This window comes from Nematolebias whitei, chromosome 15, assembly GCF_014905685.2.
Source record: "Nematolebias whitei isolate Nwh7 chromosome 15, NemWhi1, whole genome shotgun sequence".
NCBI classification, from domain to species: domain Eukaryota; kingdom Metazoa; phylum Chordata; class Actinopteri; order Cyprinodontiformes; family Rivulidae; genus Nematolebias; species Nematolebias whitei.
In genome coordinates, this window is record NC_056512.1 from 34,771,178 (window position 1) to 34,788,016 (window position 16,839).

The following is a 16,839-nucleotide window of genomic DNA, read 5'->3' on the forward strand; positions in this document are numbered from 1 at the left end:
TATATATATATATATATATATATATATATATATATATATATATATATGGAGAGAAAATGCAGCAGCTTCCACACGGCTGCACAAACAGGAATGCAGTCCCCATTTCTTTCAGTAGGAGCTTGTTTGTGGTGCACAAATCAATGTATACAAACTAACCTGGCCCTGGACACACACGCACAACTACAAGCAAACACAAGCAAAATGGACACAAGCACATGCACATTAACTCTGTGACTGAATGAATAAACAAGAAGAACACAACCCGTGTAGACAAGCGCAGACACGTGAGTGCGACCTGCGTCATCTTCAAAGGGAGGCGTTCGGAGAACACACCGCCTCTCCTACTCGGCCTCTCCCTCCTTCAGCCCACCCACTCCCTACTCCCAATATATGTTCAAAGGCCATCCATTAACCTTTCACTCACACAGGCTTCTCTGTGATCTACTGCTCACATCCAAGGGCTTTGAAGAGCACAGAAACCCCAAGCACCAGGGAGGTGAGGAGGGAGGTGGCAATTGAGGGATGAGAGAAGACTGTAAGAGGTAAAAGAGGGTGGGAGGAAAGACAAAAATGACGACAAGAAAAGCTCGCTATTAACAGATGGTATGCAGGGGGTAAAGAAAGAAAAACTGAGCAGCTGGAAGGAGGCAGGGAGGCTGATCTCAAGGAGAGAGGCTGAATAGAAAGTTGGGTAAAGTGATAGGCTGGGGAGGGCTGGAAAAAAGCTAAGCAAAATTTAAAATTAGCAAAGATAGAAAGAAATGCCACAAGAGACATAGAAGGTCAGTAAAATTAGGGGCTGGGGGGATATCTCAATGTGTAGAAGGGGAGTAATAGCTGAGGTGAGTGTAGGGATGAGTGCTAGAAGTTGGAGAAGTTAGACCACTGGCTGTTGCTAATGGGATGTAGAAGGAACAGAAGCTTGAAAACACACAAGAGGCAAGAAAGAAAAAAGAAGAAAATTAAAGCTTTACAGCAGTTCTTTATTGCAAAACCCAGATGATTTGAAATATTCACAAGCCCTTTGATTGGTAATTAGTGTCTGTAGAGCCTTGAGGTTTCAGCTTTATGAAAGAGAAACACCATGGTGTAAAAATATTTAAAGGTCAATATTAGAACAAATGAAAGTTTATATTTGTCTCCAAGAGCTGACATCCTGGAAGATCTGTAAGCTTTGGTCCGAAAATAAATAAAAAAAAACCCAGAGAAATAAACTGGTTTGTATTGATTAACATTTTATCACTTGGTTTCAGTGTAAGCCATCTGCCTTCAACATTGTTCTAATGTATTTTGGTAGAAAAAAATATCTGTTTGTTAAAAACTGTGAATTCAATACTCAGATATTGTCAAATAAATCTAATCTATTTTTTTATCAACACCAATCTATACAGGACAAAACAACAACAACAACAAAAAAAAAACCTAAACAAAGGTCTAGAGCTCCATGAGTTCATATTGTTTTTGCTAAAGTCAATAAATTGTGCTGGCCATCTTGAATTATCCTGACTCCAAATGTTAATACGTTTTTGATTTACAGCCAGTGATTACTTTCTGAATGTTTGACTACAATTCAGTTGGTGGTTCATGGGATAGACAAACAGGCATGTTTGATACTTAATATATAGCCTGCAGTCTGAGAGTGAAGTGCTCTGTTAGGAAAATATGGAACAATAAGATCTCAAAAATAAGATGGAGCTATGTTGTTGAGAGCTTTGTAGGTTAGAAGTAAGATTTTGAATTCAATTCTGAATTTGACAGGGAGCCAATGGAGAGAAGCTAAGAGTGGAGAGATATGATCTCTCTTCCAGTTAAGACTCTGGCAGCAGCATTTTGGATTAACTGAAGACTTTTTAAAAAAAGTATTTGGACATCCAGATAACAAACCATTGCAATATTCCAGTCTAGACATGACAAATGCATGAGCCAGTTTTTCTGCATCATTTTTAGATAAGCTGTTTCTAATTTTAGTGATATTACGCAGGTGGAAGGCAGTTCTAGTAAAGTTTTTAATGTAATAAAATATAAAAGACATGTCCTGATCAAAAATAACACCAATAATTTTAACATTAGAACTGGAGGCCAGAATAATGCCATCCAAGGAGGGCGAAAGACTGATATATTTATTCCTAAGATACTCGGGTCCAAAATCCCAAGTCTCAGTCTATTCTGTGTTTAAAAGCATAAAATACAAGGTCATCCAGGACCGTATGTCTTTAAGACATGCTTGTAGTCTAAGTAACTGATTGGATTCATTGAGTTTCATGGACAAATATAATTGTGTATCATCAGCATAACAATGAAAATTTATCCCATGTTGTTTAATAACTTTACATAATGGAAACATATATAAGGTAAATAATATTGGTCCAAGCACTGAACCCTGAGGAACTCCATGGCTAACTTTAATGTATGATGAAGATTCATTATTTACATATATGAATTGGAATTATATAATTTATATCAAGTATTTACGGTAGTAATTATACTAATTACTTGCATTTCCTAGAATTTCCAAAAGCAGAATAGAAGGAAGATCTTTCAGTTATCAGGTTCTTCTCTTGTGGAGCCAACTTCCAGTTTCTGTCTGTAAGCCTGACACATTGTCCAGTCTTAAGACTGGACATAAGACTTTCATTTTTGATAAATCCTATAATTAGAGTTGGCTTGTTATGCTGCCATAGAATTAGACTACTAGAGGACAAATTGACCTCATTTCCTTAAATGATTTGTTAACATTGAACAGTTTCATTTGATATTATTTCTATCTTAACATGTAATTCTCAACCTGCCATTGTGTATCTGTTCCTCCTTCCTGTTCCTCTTAAATCCAGCCAGTCAAAGCAGATGGCCGTTTGTCCTGAGCCTGGCTCTGCTAAAGGTTTCTTCCTCATGAGGGAGATTTCCTTTCCACTGTCGCCTTTGTGCTTGCTCAAGATGAGAGTTCTGTGATGAAGTTAAATTCAAAGTAGTCTGCTCCTCAGATAAACAAAGTTAACTTACTTTTTATATACATGAACATTTCTGTACAGTGCCCTGAGATAACTTCTGTTGTGAATAGTTGCTATAAAAATAAACTGAATTGAATTGAATTGATACCAACAGTTAATGCTCAAGTTTTTAGGCAAAAATATTATGTAATGTGTAATGCTTGATGTATGTGTTTGCAATAATTCTTAGTCACCACCACAACAAATTTTAGCTCAATATATGAAAAAGTCTGAGTTATAGTCATTTTTGTGTTTTCTGGGGGCAATTGGCTGTGGCGGCCATCTTAAATTTGACTGGACTTTCAGTAAATTTGTCCAGAAGTTCATAAAATATTTTGCAAACAGGCAGACAGGGTTGGAACAATCTGTCTGTTTGTCTGTCTGTCTGTCTGTCTGTCTGTCTGTCTGTCTGTCTGTCTGTATGTCTGTCTGTCTGTCTGTCTGTCTGTTTGTCTGTCTGTCTGTCTGTGTCGATTCTCTTGTATCCTATTATGTTGAGATTCACCCAACGTTCCTAATTTGGAATGATGAAAATGTGAACCACAGCGTCACTCATTATTGTATAAACAAAAGTTTGAATTACTTCCATTGCCAGTGTAGTGATGCATGTGAGCTACTTGCACATGAAAGCTGTTTTTTAGCAAACAGTTTGTTATAATCTTTACATCAGTGCTTTATTTGAAATAATACATTTTTCTGGCGTCACCTGATTATAATCAACAAATGCCAGGAATATGAACGGTTCTACTGACGTGCACTGCCAAGGAAAATCTACAGCTAGGAGTCCACGAATACCTTCTGAGGTAATACAATATGCTGTTCAGTAAATTATACAACAAGAAACCAGGTGCATGTAGCAAAGCTATGGGCATATCTGCTTTATCGGCTTTTCTGAAAATATTATAGCTACAAGCCTGCTGGAGATTCGGTTCTTATGCATTTGTGAGCAGGTTGCAGGTTTGAAATGATAACTTTAGTATTATAGCATTCCAAGACTGATAGTTCTTTCTTTCTCTTACTGATAAGATTCAACACTGAATGTTATTTCAGGTCAGCATTTTTCAAATCTTCTCTCTGAATTTTAAATCTACAGCCGAGCAGGCCTGTAAAGACATAGTTAATAATTCCTCGTGTGGCTCTCTGTGAAAAGTAGCTACCCATTCTTGCTTTATAGAGAGCTAAATAATGTGATGAGATCAGTCTACATCCAGACATTATGTCACCATCCAAGGACAGTCGAGAGACTAGGTACTTTGTTGAGAAGATGTGTAAAAACAGCTAGTACCCCATCCTTAAATAATAGCTGCTGCTCAGGGAACAGGCACAGGAGGGAAAAAAGCCAGAGAGAGGCAGACAGATAAAAATGTCTGCCTGTGCACTTAAGGGCCAGGGGCCTTTCCACACGACTGATCTTAGAGCAAAGGCTTAAATACAGGAGAGATGAGAACAGATTCAACCAGTCAGCTGGTACTGGCATCGGTGTATGACTGGCACACACACAGCTGAACATGTGAGTAAGTACTTAAACACACACACATACCTCATGCGTGTACATACAGGATAACTACTTATTGAATGTGCACATATTCAATTTTCTGAATACTGTAATCACAAATCACAGAGTGAAAGAAGGGGCCTACAAATAGCCTTGTAATGTTCTGGGTGCCTTCACTAGTGCACATAAATACAAACACTAATGCTGTTGCTTTGCTAAATGAAAGTTCTGTGTTGGAACTTCATCACGCACAGCACAGCTGCCTGCGAAGGCCTGCCACATTAAGCAAGCCTAATGGGCTTTCAGATCAACAGCACAGCATATGAAGGGGTGGAAGGAGGGGTGTGTTCTCAGTAGGGAATTTTGTTTGTCAAGGTACATATGTGTGTCACTCTCTTAGGAACCCTGTCAGAACACAGGGGTGGTGAGGGTGGTTATGTGTAGACACCGCTGTGATTATGCACATTTTTTCCTTATACTTAGATTAGTTTTTTGTTCATTTATGAAAATGCAGATTTTGCCTCCCAGAGCTTTAGCATTTCAAAGAAAAATAATAAATTACACACTTTTTAAGGGGATAAATTTTCTCCATGTGAAGCGAGGCTTATGGGAAAGAGCAGGGAAGAAGAATGTGTACTAAGCTCATGCTGATAAGGGATATTTGCACTAAAGAGCTGTTTTAAGAGGAGAATAAATGTGCGAGACTTGGGGGTAAATATTAGAATGTGCAGCCAGGAGCAGAGAGGGGTTAAAGCATGGCAGATTAGTTGGCACACCGAGGGAGAGCAGGAGTACACATTAGACAGTGAAGCCATGTGTGGTGCTCATGTAGGTTTCCAAATGAGCTTTGATTAGTCTGAGACTGATTTCCGCAGCTCTCATCACATCAAAACCCAGCTCTCTTCCTTTAGGATCTACTTCCCTTGTCTTCTTTTCCATTTCTCTCAGCTTTTCTTTGTCCTACTACAATAAAGAGAATGAATTTATGCCAAACTTCGGCTGCCAAAATTAGGAGCACTAAAACAGTGTGGGTGTGCATCAGCATGTGTCGATGTTTATTAGAGAAGAAGAAGAAAAAAAATTAATTTAATCAAACCAAATGCTGTGCCTGTGTGCTTTGGGGCTAAATACAGATAACAGTCAATTGATTATTAATGCATTATTAATAATTCCAAAGTGCCAGGTCACACAGATAGTTCTAGGCTTATCTTCACATAAATACGCCAATAAAAACAATGCCAGCAGCCAAATGTGTGGAGCAGAAGGTATGCAGATTTAATGCTACGAAATCAGCCAAATTAAGATGTAAAGAACAGCATTTGCTCAAATTAGAAATGAAGCCCAACACATTTGAATGTTTCCCACTCTTCTGCACATCTTTCAACTCATCCTTTGTCATTACCAGCCACTGCATGTGGTGATGTCTCAGCGAAGCTCCTCCTCTTTATTCTAGCTGTCCATCACGCAGCAGACTGTTGGCACCGAGCTGACTGAGAGCATACAGCAGATGGTGTGCTGCTATCTGTGTGGCAGGCCACTAGCAGGACATTCAACAGCCCCTCCTTTTTCATCCTTCCTGCAAATCTCTGCTCTTTTTCTCATACACATCTTCCAACGCGCACACACACACACACCCTCTAGCATCAGTTCAGTCCAGCCAGGTCACCTGCTGCCAAGCTTACAACGACCATCACACACAGAAAATGCAATATCTCATGGTACATGGCACATTCAAGGAGGTCACACATATGGCACCATTACATGCACGGATTCCCTCCTATTCGCTTGCCACGCTTCAACTAACATCAAGATGACAAGAAATTTTATTGACATTCTCACATGCACTTTCCACCTCGCCCCACACATTCTCCCTCTGTCTACTACAAGAGACGGTTTGGTTAATCAAGTGCAGCATTTCTAGCCCGGTCAGCAAGTCAATATACTTACAACCTTCATCAAATAGCTAACATATAAATATTACATTCTCATTTGCAATAATCCAGTCAGCGCAGCTACAGGGAACAGTGAAACCAACAGAGGCTTATGCCCAACATTATGAGCCAGCTCAGTAAATCAATGCACATTAGAAATACAAATAATGAGGAATATATGCAGTATAAACTCTGAGTGCAAATAAACACACTGGTTTTACGTGTTCATAAATATAGAAGTTACATGTTGCATAATAAAAAAGCCTACCCTGTGAGGACGGAGCAATGTTGCTAAAAGCCACAGCAGACATGAGGATGATCCAGACCGTGAGAGCCATATTTGAAGCTGAGCAGAGGGCAGAGAAAGGGATAGTGCTAAAGCTCAGAGGTGGTCAGCAGGCACAGGTGAGTGGACTGGCACTTTCCTCAGCTTACACCTTCCCTGAGGGTGACCCTGCAAGCACAGAGATGAGAAATAGCACAGAGGTTATGAACCATAAAATTTTAAAACTCTTTTTAAATAAAAAAAAGAGTTATTCTGCTTTGAGGCTCTTTTATTTTCCTTTACTTTCTCGGAGCAGAGGTCCTGACTTTTACTGCATTTGTCAGTACAATATGTGATAACGGCACTGCGCAAAAACTAAAAGGCTTTGGCATGATGTTATATTGAGAGAGAGAAACAGAGGCGAGAAGAAAGGACACAGAAAGAGAGGCTCTTCTTGTGATGGTCAAGTGGACCGATCAGGTGGCAGATCTGAGGCCATTTCGTGCAGGATGTGATGGAAACAGCTGTTGACACTAACAGCTCATCACTCTGAAGTGTTTTGATGTTTGATTGAACCAGACATGCTACATTTGCTTGGGTGCTATTAAGAGTTTCTTTCCTGCAAAATATATGTATTTTGTGAGTGTTTATGAGTAGTTTGCGCATGCATGATTTGAAACAATGAAAAGGGGTTACTCAGTTAGCAGTGCCGAAGGACTCAAACATCTCATTTGCCTAATGACATAAATCACATTCTGAAAGTTGAGCTCTGATCCTTTGACAGTAGAACCAGCGGGGATTAAAACCCAGAAAAATGGAAGTGTTGTTAAAACTAACACTGCTCCTGCTGAGCCCGAAGATGGAACAGACAGATGGATTTGAATGCGTGTGAACTTGAGTGTGTTCCTTCATTTAATTATAAAGCATGAGAGTATAAGGTGTAGCATAGACATCGTCATACACAGACATTTGGTTCAGCTGAGTACAGATGGTTTGTTGCATATCTAAAACTATTTCTAACAGTCTGAGCTAAACTATACAGCTGAGTTATGGTCACCTTTAATTTCTACAAAACTTCTGTTAAACTGACAAACCTGGAAAAACTCATTAAAATTGTGAAATTTGTGAAAACAGAACAACGGGAACAACAAAACATTTCATTGCAAGAAAACTTTGGTAGTCACTGAATAAAAATAGGCAGCACGGTGGCGCAACTGGTGGAGCTGCTGCCTCTCAGCGAGCAGGTCCCTGGTTCAAACCCCGGTCCAGGGGCCTTTCTAGGTGGAGTTTGCATGTTCTCTCCGTGCATGCGTGGGTTTTCTCCAGGTACTCGGGTTTCCTCCCACAGACCAAAAACATGCATGTTAGGCTGATTGGTAACTCTAAATTGTCCCTAGGTGTGAGTGAGAGAGTGAATGGTTATTTGTCTCTATGTGGCCCTGTGATGGACTTGCAACCTGTCCAGGGTGTACCCCGCCAGACGCACAGTGATTGCTGGACATGGGCACCGGCGACCCCCGTGACCCAAAATGGAATAAGCGGGTAAAGATAATGGATGGATGAATAAAAATATAAACGCCACACGTTTGTTTTTGCTCCAATTTTTCATGAACTCCAAGACTTTCTACTCACAAAATGTCTTTTTCTCTCAAATACTCTTCACAAATTTGTACAAATCAGTGTTAGTGAGCACTTCTCTTTTGCCGAGTTAATCCATTACAGGTGTGGCATAACAAGATGCTGATTATTAGACAGCATGATTATTGCACAGGTGTGTCATAGGCTGACCACAATAAAAGGCCACTCCAAAATGTGCTGCATTATTTTATTGGGGTGGTCAGAAAACTAATCAGTATATTTTTGTTCAATATATTTAAATCTGAACAAAATTTCACCTGCAAGTTATACTTTTTAAAAAAGTACAATCATTTGTATAATTATATTTTTTAATAAATATATAAATGTTAATAAAATAATCATAACTTTTCACTAAGTTCATTGCTTTATTTTTACTTATTAGAGGAAATGTTTCTGCCACCTTCACATTTCAAGTTGACTACAACATACGTAACATTTTAATTAAAGTTTAATTTATTCTATCTGTTTGTTTCTGTGACTAACCAGTGTAGAAATAATCCATCATTTATTACAGTTTAGTGATCAGGGTTTTTCAGTTTAGTGAAATGACATCTGTTCAAAAATACTGCAGTTTAATTAAAGCACAAATACATAAAACGTATTTAATCTTTCAATTTTTTATTTTATTTTAATTGAAACTTACACCTGTGCAGTTTTACAAATATTTTCTTGTGGTGTGAAAGAACAGGTTGTTGAGTCTCACATATGTTTCTAAGTAATTCACTACATAAACTTCATGGATATGGCCATTTAAATGTTTTCTTTCAGTAGAGGTTGGATTGGTTTCTTTTGCATTCACATCCATCCGTCCATCCATCCATCCGTCCATTATCTTTACCCGCTTCTTCCTTTTCGGGTCACAGGGATCACTGGTGTCCATATCCAGCCATCACTGAGTGAGAGTCGGAGTACATTCTGGACAGGTCTCCAGTACATCACAGGGACACATAGAGACAAACAACCATTCACTCTCTCACTCACACCTAGGGACATTAGAGTTACTAATCAGCCTAACATACATGATTTTGGTTTGTGAGAGGAAACCGGAGCACCTGGAGAAAACCCATGCATGCACGGAGAGAACATGCAAACTTCACCCAGAAAGGCCCCTGGTCTGGATTTTATGCAAGTACAAGTACTACTCTAGTACTTCGGCTGTTTTGATATTTTTTTTTAATATATTTTGTTTAGTTGCTGCGTTTTGTACATGTATAGGTTAATGATGCTGCTGAAATAAATGTTGCTATTTGTTTAATGATTCCAAGCATTGTGAAAAGTCGAATTATAAACACATTTTCTCAAAATGTTTTACTGGCATTCATACAATTCTTGTTCAAATTTGCAGTGATGACTGAGTTTTCTTTCCCACAAAGCAAAGATGTAAAATCCTGGATTACTGAGTGACAACCCTCAAATCTTTATCATCCTCCCTGATTTGGTTTTCCCTCGACCTCTACAGCCCCCTCCTTTTTATGACCTTTTCTGATATTTAACCTCCTCCCCAGTGGCAATGGTAGCCTTTTTTCACCAAACTGCCTGGCTGTTACTGCATGAATTAGTGTGTTGGATGTTGTAAACTACAAGCAAGACAGAAAGAGAGAGACGCAGATAGCAAATAGCAAAGAAGCAGAGAGAAGAAAACAGAAGAACAAGGCAGACTGCAGCAGCTGTTCTTTGCATCAGCATTTATTTCACATGCACACACACAAGCACAACCTAAACAATTTTGAGCTTCTGCCATCATTTAAGTTTGTTTGTTCATATTCCATATGAGCAGAAAAGACAAAAACGAAGAAGCACACCAAGACAAAGGGAAAGCTTAAAAGCAGTAAACAGACATTTCCTGTCAGTCTTTACACTAAGCTAACCTCATCTCTCCACTCGATCTGGCTCTAATATGAGTGGTAAAAGACGGTCAGTCATATAAAGTGACAGTTATTTTTTTCTTCTGTAACATGTGTGTCATTACTAATAAAAATCTGTCTTTTCTCTCCTTTCTTTTGACCTATTGTCTGTACTTTTCAACAACAGCCCTCCTGTGGTCTTTAAAGAGTAGGACAGTCAGGGAAAAAGAGAGTGCATGGTGGGGAGAGCAAGTCTGAAACTGAGGGATAGGAAGGGGAAAAAAGTGCACGGTGGACAAATTGATCCTATTTTGTGACAAAACGCAAGCTGGCAGTACACAAGATTCAACTTCATTGTGGAAAGCTGTGAGAACAGGACGAATGATGGGAGAGAGGAAAAGTGAAAAGGCCAAAGTGAAGGAAAAATGATGAACACAAATGACAAGAGAAAGGAACAAGGAGAGGAAGAAATGAAAAGTGGAGAAAGGACATGGGCGGCCTGAGTAACCAACAGACATGGAACAAGAGGACCAAGGGGAGTAAATAACAATAAAAGCAATGTAAGGGGAGATATATTGTGTAAAAAAAAATAAAGAGTCAAGAATAGAAGGTGAAATTGTAAAAAAAAAAAATAGCCAAGAGAGCACAGCAAAATAATAGAAGAGAATAAACAAACAGGAAGTAAAGGCAAAGAAGAAAGTGTTATCTTCTTTTTGTGCTTATGAGTCAGTCTGCCTCTGGATGGAGGAGTTCAGGAGTCTTCAGGGGTTTTGAGATGGGTGTCTTAGCCCTTCGTGTTCTCCTCACTGAAGGATGTTGGATGCCTGAGGCCAGAGGGTGACCTTTTACAATGATCACATCCACTATTATTATCATCAATGTTTCTCTTCTAATAGAGCAGCACATCCCTACCAGACCAGGGTCCACAAAACAGAATATATGGAACTGTGATTTTACGGTGCTGAGGAAAGGTGAAGAGGGTGAGGTGGAAGGAAGCCAAATGATGTTCTGTTATATTAAAACAAAGAAAAACAGAGTTAAACTCAGGCACCATGATCATGTCATCTTGCTTTAAATGCTGTATTTTTGTGTGTTAGCCATCAATGTACAGGCTGCCTTTATCCAAAGCAAGTAACCTCATTATCCTTTTCTTTTAGACCATTATGATAATCGCCATGATCATTAGAATCTGTTTGTTTAGCAGATATGTTTATCAAGAACAGGGTGGCTCCTTTTTTAATGCAGGGCAGGTGCGTGTGGGGGGCATGGGTAGCATAGGGCTGTGTGTATCTGTCATAAAAAGCACTTACGTTAACCTCATCACTTTAATCATTTTTATGCAGAAGAACAAGGTGTTTAGAAACATTAACCAAACAGAATCAAACGGCTGGAGAACAAGGACAGTTTTTTGCTGCATAATTGGAAAAAGCTGGTGCTTCTACAGCTTTGGTCTTTATTTCTTCATTTACCCCCACATTCTGGACAGCCAAGACAAGTTATGTTAACCGTGAGTCGACTTTGTTTGCTGCGCTCTCACTGCAGTTTTAAAAGTTATAATCTATAAAGAACATACCCAAAAACGTTTTATATTCATAAAATGCTTGAAATGCTAACAACTTAATGAGCCTTTTTGTGCATTAAAAAAGGGACTCGTTGTGGGAAATCATGCGGAGCAAAGAGAAGCAACGTGTGAACGAGGAAAACACAATCCCAACTGTATTCAGCTGAGAAAACACTTGTGATTGATTTAAAGATTTGACAGTAATACATTTTGTTGGCCAGTTTTTTTTTATGCAAAAAGAAGACTTTGCATCTCACAAAGATTTGCCAGCACTTCCCATGTTGTTAGGATTGATGTTTATGCCTCAGATGTTTCAACAACAAATAGTTGGTTCAGTAGCAAAGCTCCCGCTATGAAGGAAATGATTGCCTCCCAGCTACCGACACAGTCAAGCATGTAGAACTGAATAGCAATCATTCACTTGCAAATCAGAAAGTCATGCAAACTGCTGCATTAAATGTTTGTAATCAAGTAAAAAAATCAATTTAAAAGACCCAATCTTAAATGAGAACAAACTAAAAACAGCAACTTTTTTTTTAAACTCCAGAACTGTTAGGATTTGGTAAAGGCCATGCTCCAGACGAATAATTATTTCAAAGAAAAGTATATTGGACTTAGTCAAGGAAAGACTAGCAATATTGTGGAAAATACAATGAAACAGCAAAGACTAAAATCTTTGCTTTGCCTCGGGGCCGCTAAGTAATTCTCTCTTTGACTCATCAGTGCTGAAGCTTTGTCACACCTGATACTTTTTTGTTCTCTCAAGACTAAGACAAGAGGGAGCAAAACGAGAAAGTGTAACAATAAATGAGTAGGAAATAGAATAAATTAATTAGTTCTTCACCTCTATAAAAGTAATCACCCACAAAAGTGAATATAATTATCCTACATTAGAAATGCAGCAAGACATACTATAAAATGTCATCACCATCACCATCCAGAATCAAGGTTTGCTGAGTGGGAGGCTGTGTTTTTGCTGTCAAACTTGCCTTTCCGGACATTAAGACATGACAGACACTTTTAAGAATTTACTGTTTTTTAGACTGAGGATTTGGTCTGAGCATTAATCAGTGTTGTGTTTAGAAGAACAAGGATCACACAAATCAGTCTGCTAAGAAGAAATGTGTTTCTTTACCGCAGTTCTAACAATTAAGTACACATATACGGTAATTTTTTTAAAAGCCTGAAGCCATGCTATTTTAGTTTGTAATGCCATAAAACACCAAAAATACCTATACCTAAAAGTCGCTGGGGAAAAAAAATGACTGGTCTAAGACTGGTTTAAGATTACTGACATTGCAAAAAATATTTGAATCAACCTTGGATAAACCTCCGCACTCACAACCCCATCTCTATTGACCTCCAGTTTGCCCTGCCTATTGCTAATCTCCCTAATCCTTTTTGTCCAGCTATGGCTAGCAACAACAACATAATAACATTAGATATTATTCCCTCACAACAATCAGATTCTGCTACATTTGCATTGACTCTCAGTGGCCGAGCATAGTGAGAACAGATAATCTGCAGTAATGCTAACACTAAAGCAGTCACTCAGGATGGATAATATTGCTAAGCTTGCAACAACTACAGAAGCACATTCAGGTCAGATCATCCCAACATTTCTCCATTTACTGGGGTAGGTCAGTTAAGGCCGCAGCTCTGGTGTGGTAGTATCTTGCTGGCTGCAGCAGCAGGGCTGTTTAAATAATGACACCATTGTGCCGTCTCTGTGCAGATGGAACATCAGAGCTCTTGTAATGGGCCTGTGTATTAGAGCCAATGTGTTTGATTACTGACTCAGGGAGAGCAGGGATAGGATGCATAGTCAATAGAGAATAAGACTTCCACCAAAAGAACAACCCTGGGAGAAAGACCTATTTGAAGAAAAATAAGGAAATAGGAAAGACAACCCAAAAAACAGGCAGAGACTTTAATAGAAGTGTGCTTTAAGTGAATGCAAATGAAATGAGGGAATCTGCAGAGCGGCAAAACACAGTGGAAGGATATCAAACGGGGCAAAGATAGCTGCTGGAGAGGTAAAGGCAAAGAGAATAAGAAGGAAATAGAGAAAAAGCCATTCTCTCTTTATTCAATAGACTCTCTTGTACTTTTGTATCTGCCCTCAGATGCAGCTCTCCATAAACCTTAACCTTCTCATATCTAAAGCAGCCAATAAAGTTCCCAAAATTTCTGAGTGGCAGCTACACATGCTAATTATGCGTAAGAACACACGGGCTATGAAAACAGTACAAGAATGATAAAAAATATTAGATAATGAGCCAGTGGGAGCAGCAGACAGTATCCTGGTCTTCAGAATCTTCAGTGTGGTCAGTGATTTATTGTGGTTGTGGAGAGCTTGTCAGTGTTCATTATTACGGATCTAACAGGAGGTAATGCCACCACCCATCAATGCTTGCCCTGTGATGCCTGCCACAGCTGCCAGAGGAAGTGACCTCAGCTCCCACCTGTCTTTTCACACAAACGTTGGTTGCAGCCTTACTCTAATGAGCTCTAATGCCTTACAGGGATAAAACCTCTGACACAAAGTGGCATTCCTATCTTGCCCATTACTAAACACTGAAAGTCAGGAAATTATTCCATGTATTTTTTTCCCCCGAGAATTACCAATAACTTTTTTTCCCCAGGCATAACAACTTAATGTAAATTCTTGGACTGGATTTTTTCCACTTTCCACTCTCCTCTTTCCCACTACTCCTGAGCCTGAGTCAGTTAAGATACTCTCCGTATCAGTCAACCTGCACTGTCAACTTTGTCAGCATGAGTTGCGTCGCAAATCAATGAAATGGAATGAATAATTCACCATGACCATTAAGCCTAAACAACATGAGTGATAACTGCCTGCTCTGACATTAATCTTATGAACCGCCAGCCATGGATTATGATACAACATGATAATGTTATGAAATTGTACTCTCTATTGAAGTTCCCTCCCTCCCTTTGCACTGAGCTGTTCCCAGATGTCACTTGGCTGTGACTGGCAGGCTGCCACCCCATGAGCCCGTGCACCACCAGGCCCAGCTAGATCCATCTTCATTAGGGACTGACGCTCTGTGAGTTGTGTATGTTATTATCAGTGTCTATTAATCTGAAAGCTTCAGCAGGGCAACCCCTGTCTCACTGTTGCAGTACAGTGTACGATGACAAAACAAACACCACCCAGCGCTCAAGTCTATCCAAACCAACATTTTTCCTAATTTGAAGTACAAAAATAAATTAAAATATTTTGTGCATAATGCAACACCACTCAAGTAAAGACTAATTATATGGAGAAAAAAATCATATATTTAACTACCATTTGGATTCACTGGAGGCTAACTGTAAACACCACCTTCTATGTGATGGTGTACACAGTGCTAAGATGCACATAATCATTACTTGCAGCGTTAATGCGCGCACACGCACACACATGTACACACACTAAAGAGCCCACCAGGGCACCATATGTGATGTTGACCCAGTTTAGATCTGTGGCACAAAGTGGAGCAGGGATTCAGAACAAAAAGAGACAGTGACATTTAAAAATAGGCTGACATTCTTTTCATCTTATTGCTAAAACTCATAAAATGGAGATACCGATTTTTGTGTTAAAGGCAGGACCAACTAATTACACAGTCGTGTCTTTAACTTGCCACTTTTGAAATCAATACCATTTGTATACACATACACACATAATTTATTTAATCTTAATAAACATGCATTAGTACAAGAAACCCAGCCAAAGAAGAGCAAAAAAAAAAAGACGCTCAAAGTTGCGGGACTATTTATGTGTTGATGCGATGGGGCTTTTTCTATAGTTCATAGAGTGTAAACATAGTAAGATTTTAATCCCACCATTCTTTTGGTTGGTTGATGGTACCAAATTTTGATGTTTTTGTAAGAGAATGTCCGTGTTTATTCATTTTCTAGTAAGATTATTTTTATAAAGTGAATTTCCAACATAATATCTTCAGTAATATTTATTAGCAAGCCAAATATCAGTGCTTTATTCTAGCACACTAGGTGATGACTGATCCACGCACAGCTGAATCCTTTAGATTGTTTGATCATTATCATGCTTTTGTTGACCTTTAATTTGAGAGAGAGATTAATTTACCTCTCTTGAGTGTATCTGGACTTTACCGATTACCCCGTTTAGGCCAAGTTTTGCAATTCAGCCAAACTCTGAAAAAAGTGTAGCATCTTGACCTTCAGATTCATTTGGAATAATTCAAACAATTTAATTGTCTATTGCAGAAATAAACAGCAAACACATCTATCATTTCCCCCCAAAAAATATGCCTGCCTGGTTTGGGTAGACCAAAGGTGTTTGTGTGTGTGAGTGATGTATCTAATTTGATAGTACTGACCCCAATCTGCCTGCCAAGGTTATCCAGCTTCAGGATGTGCAGAGTGGGCAACAGGAGATTCTGACACAGCAAGCCCAGCTGACATGCCTCGACTCGAAAACATGGTTGTCAGTCAATTTTTTCTTCTATATTTCAGTCTGCCTTAGCCAAACACAGTTATAGTTTTAAACACACATGCACATACAGATTGGATCTGTGTCCACTGCATGTGTATACTGCTCATATGTATAGTTTAGACATGCGGCCATTTCATTGAACCTGTGTTTTTTCATTACTGACACCCACTACTTTATTCACTAATATGTGTAATTTGATAGCACTGGATCAGTAACAGAAAATACAAGCAAAGAAGTGGCAAAAAACACACCTACACTATGCCCATGTAACTATGTATCAAACATTCATCAACAGCTAAATAAATGTTTTTGTGTTTGCTCAGCTGCCTAGGAACAAAACACGTAAGACACATGCATGAACATTACCAAGAAATCAGTCCATTTAGCGAACCTCAAACTAAAGCAGATGTTTAAGATTACTCCAGGAAGGATTTACAAATTTTCTACATTTTTTACCCTCCTCTTTTAGCATCGTTTTCATGTATAAAATAACACCAACATACAAACACCAAAGTGTCATTTAGAACTCTGAGGTCCTTGAAAAAGGCCATACAGTGGTGTTTGGATCAAATGGAGAAGCAGCACAGAGATTCAGTCAAGCCAAAACAGGTGCTGCATTCCCGTGTCTGCTTCTG

At 39.0% G+C, this 16,839-nt stretch overlaps 1 protein-coding gene across 1 annotated transcript in view; it reads right to left on the minus strand.

Moving 5' to 3' along the window:
- The window catches only part of adgrl1a (adhesion G protein-coupled receptor L1a), a 52,729-nt gene extending 45,908 nt beyond the window's left edge, over positions 1-6,821 (minus strand). Inside the window, exon 1 of the mRNA XM_037689091.1 lies at positions 6,682-6,821. Within this exon, the coding sequence (XP_037545019.1) occupies positions 6,682-6,751 (70 nt within the window). The 5' untranslated portion in view covers positions 6,752-6,821. The remainder of the gene's footprint in view (positions 1-6,681) is intronic.
- Positions 6,822-16,839: the final 10,018 nt, after the last annotated feature.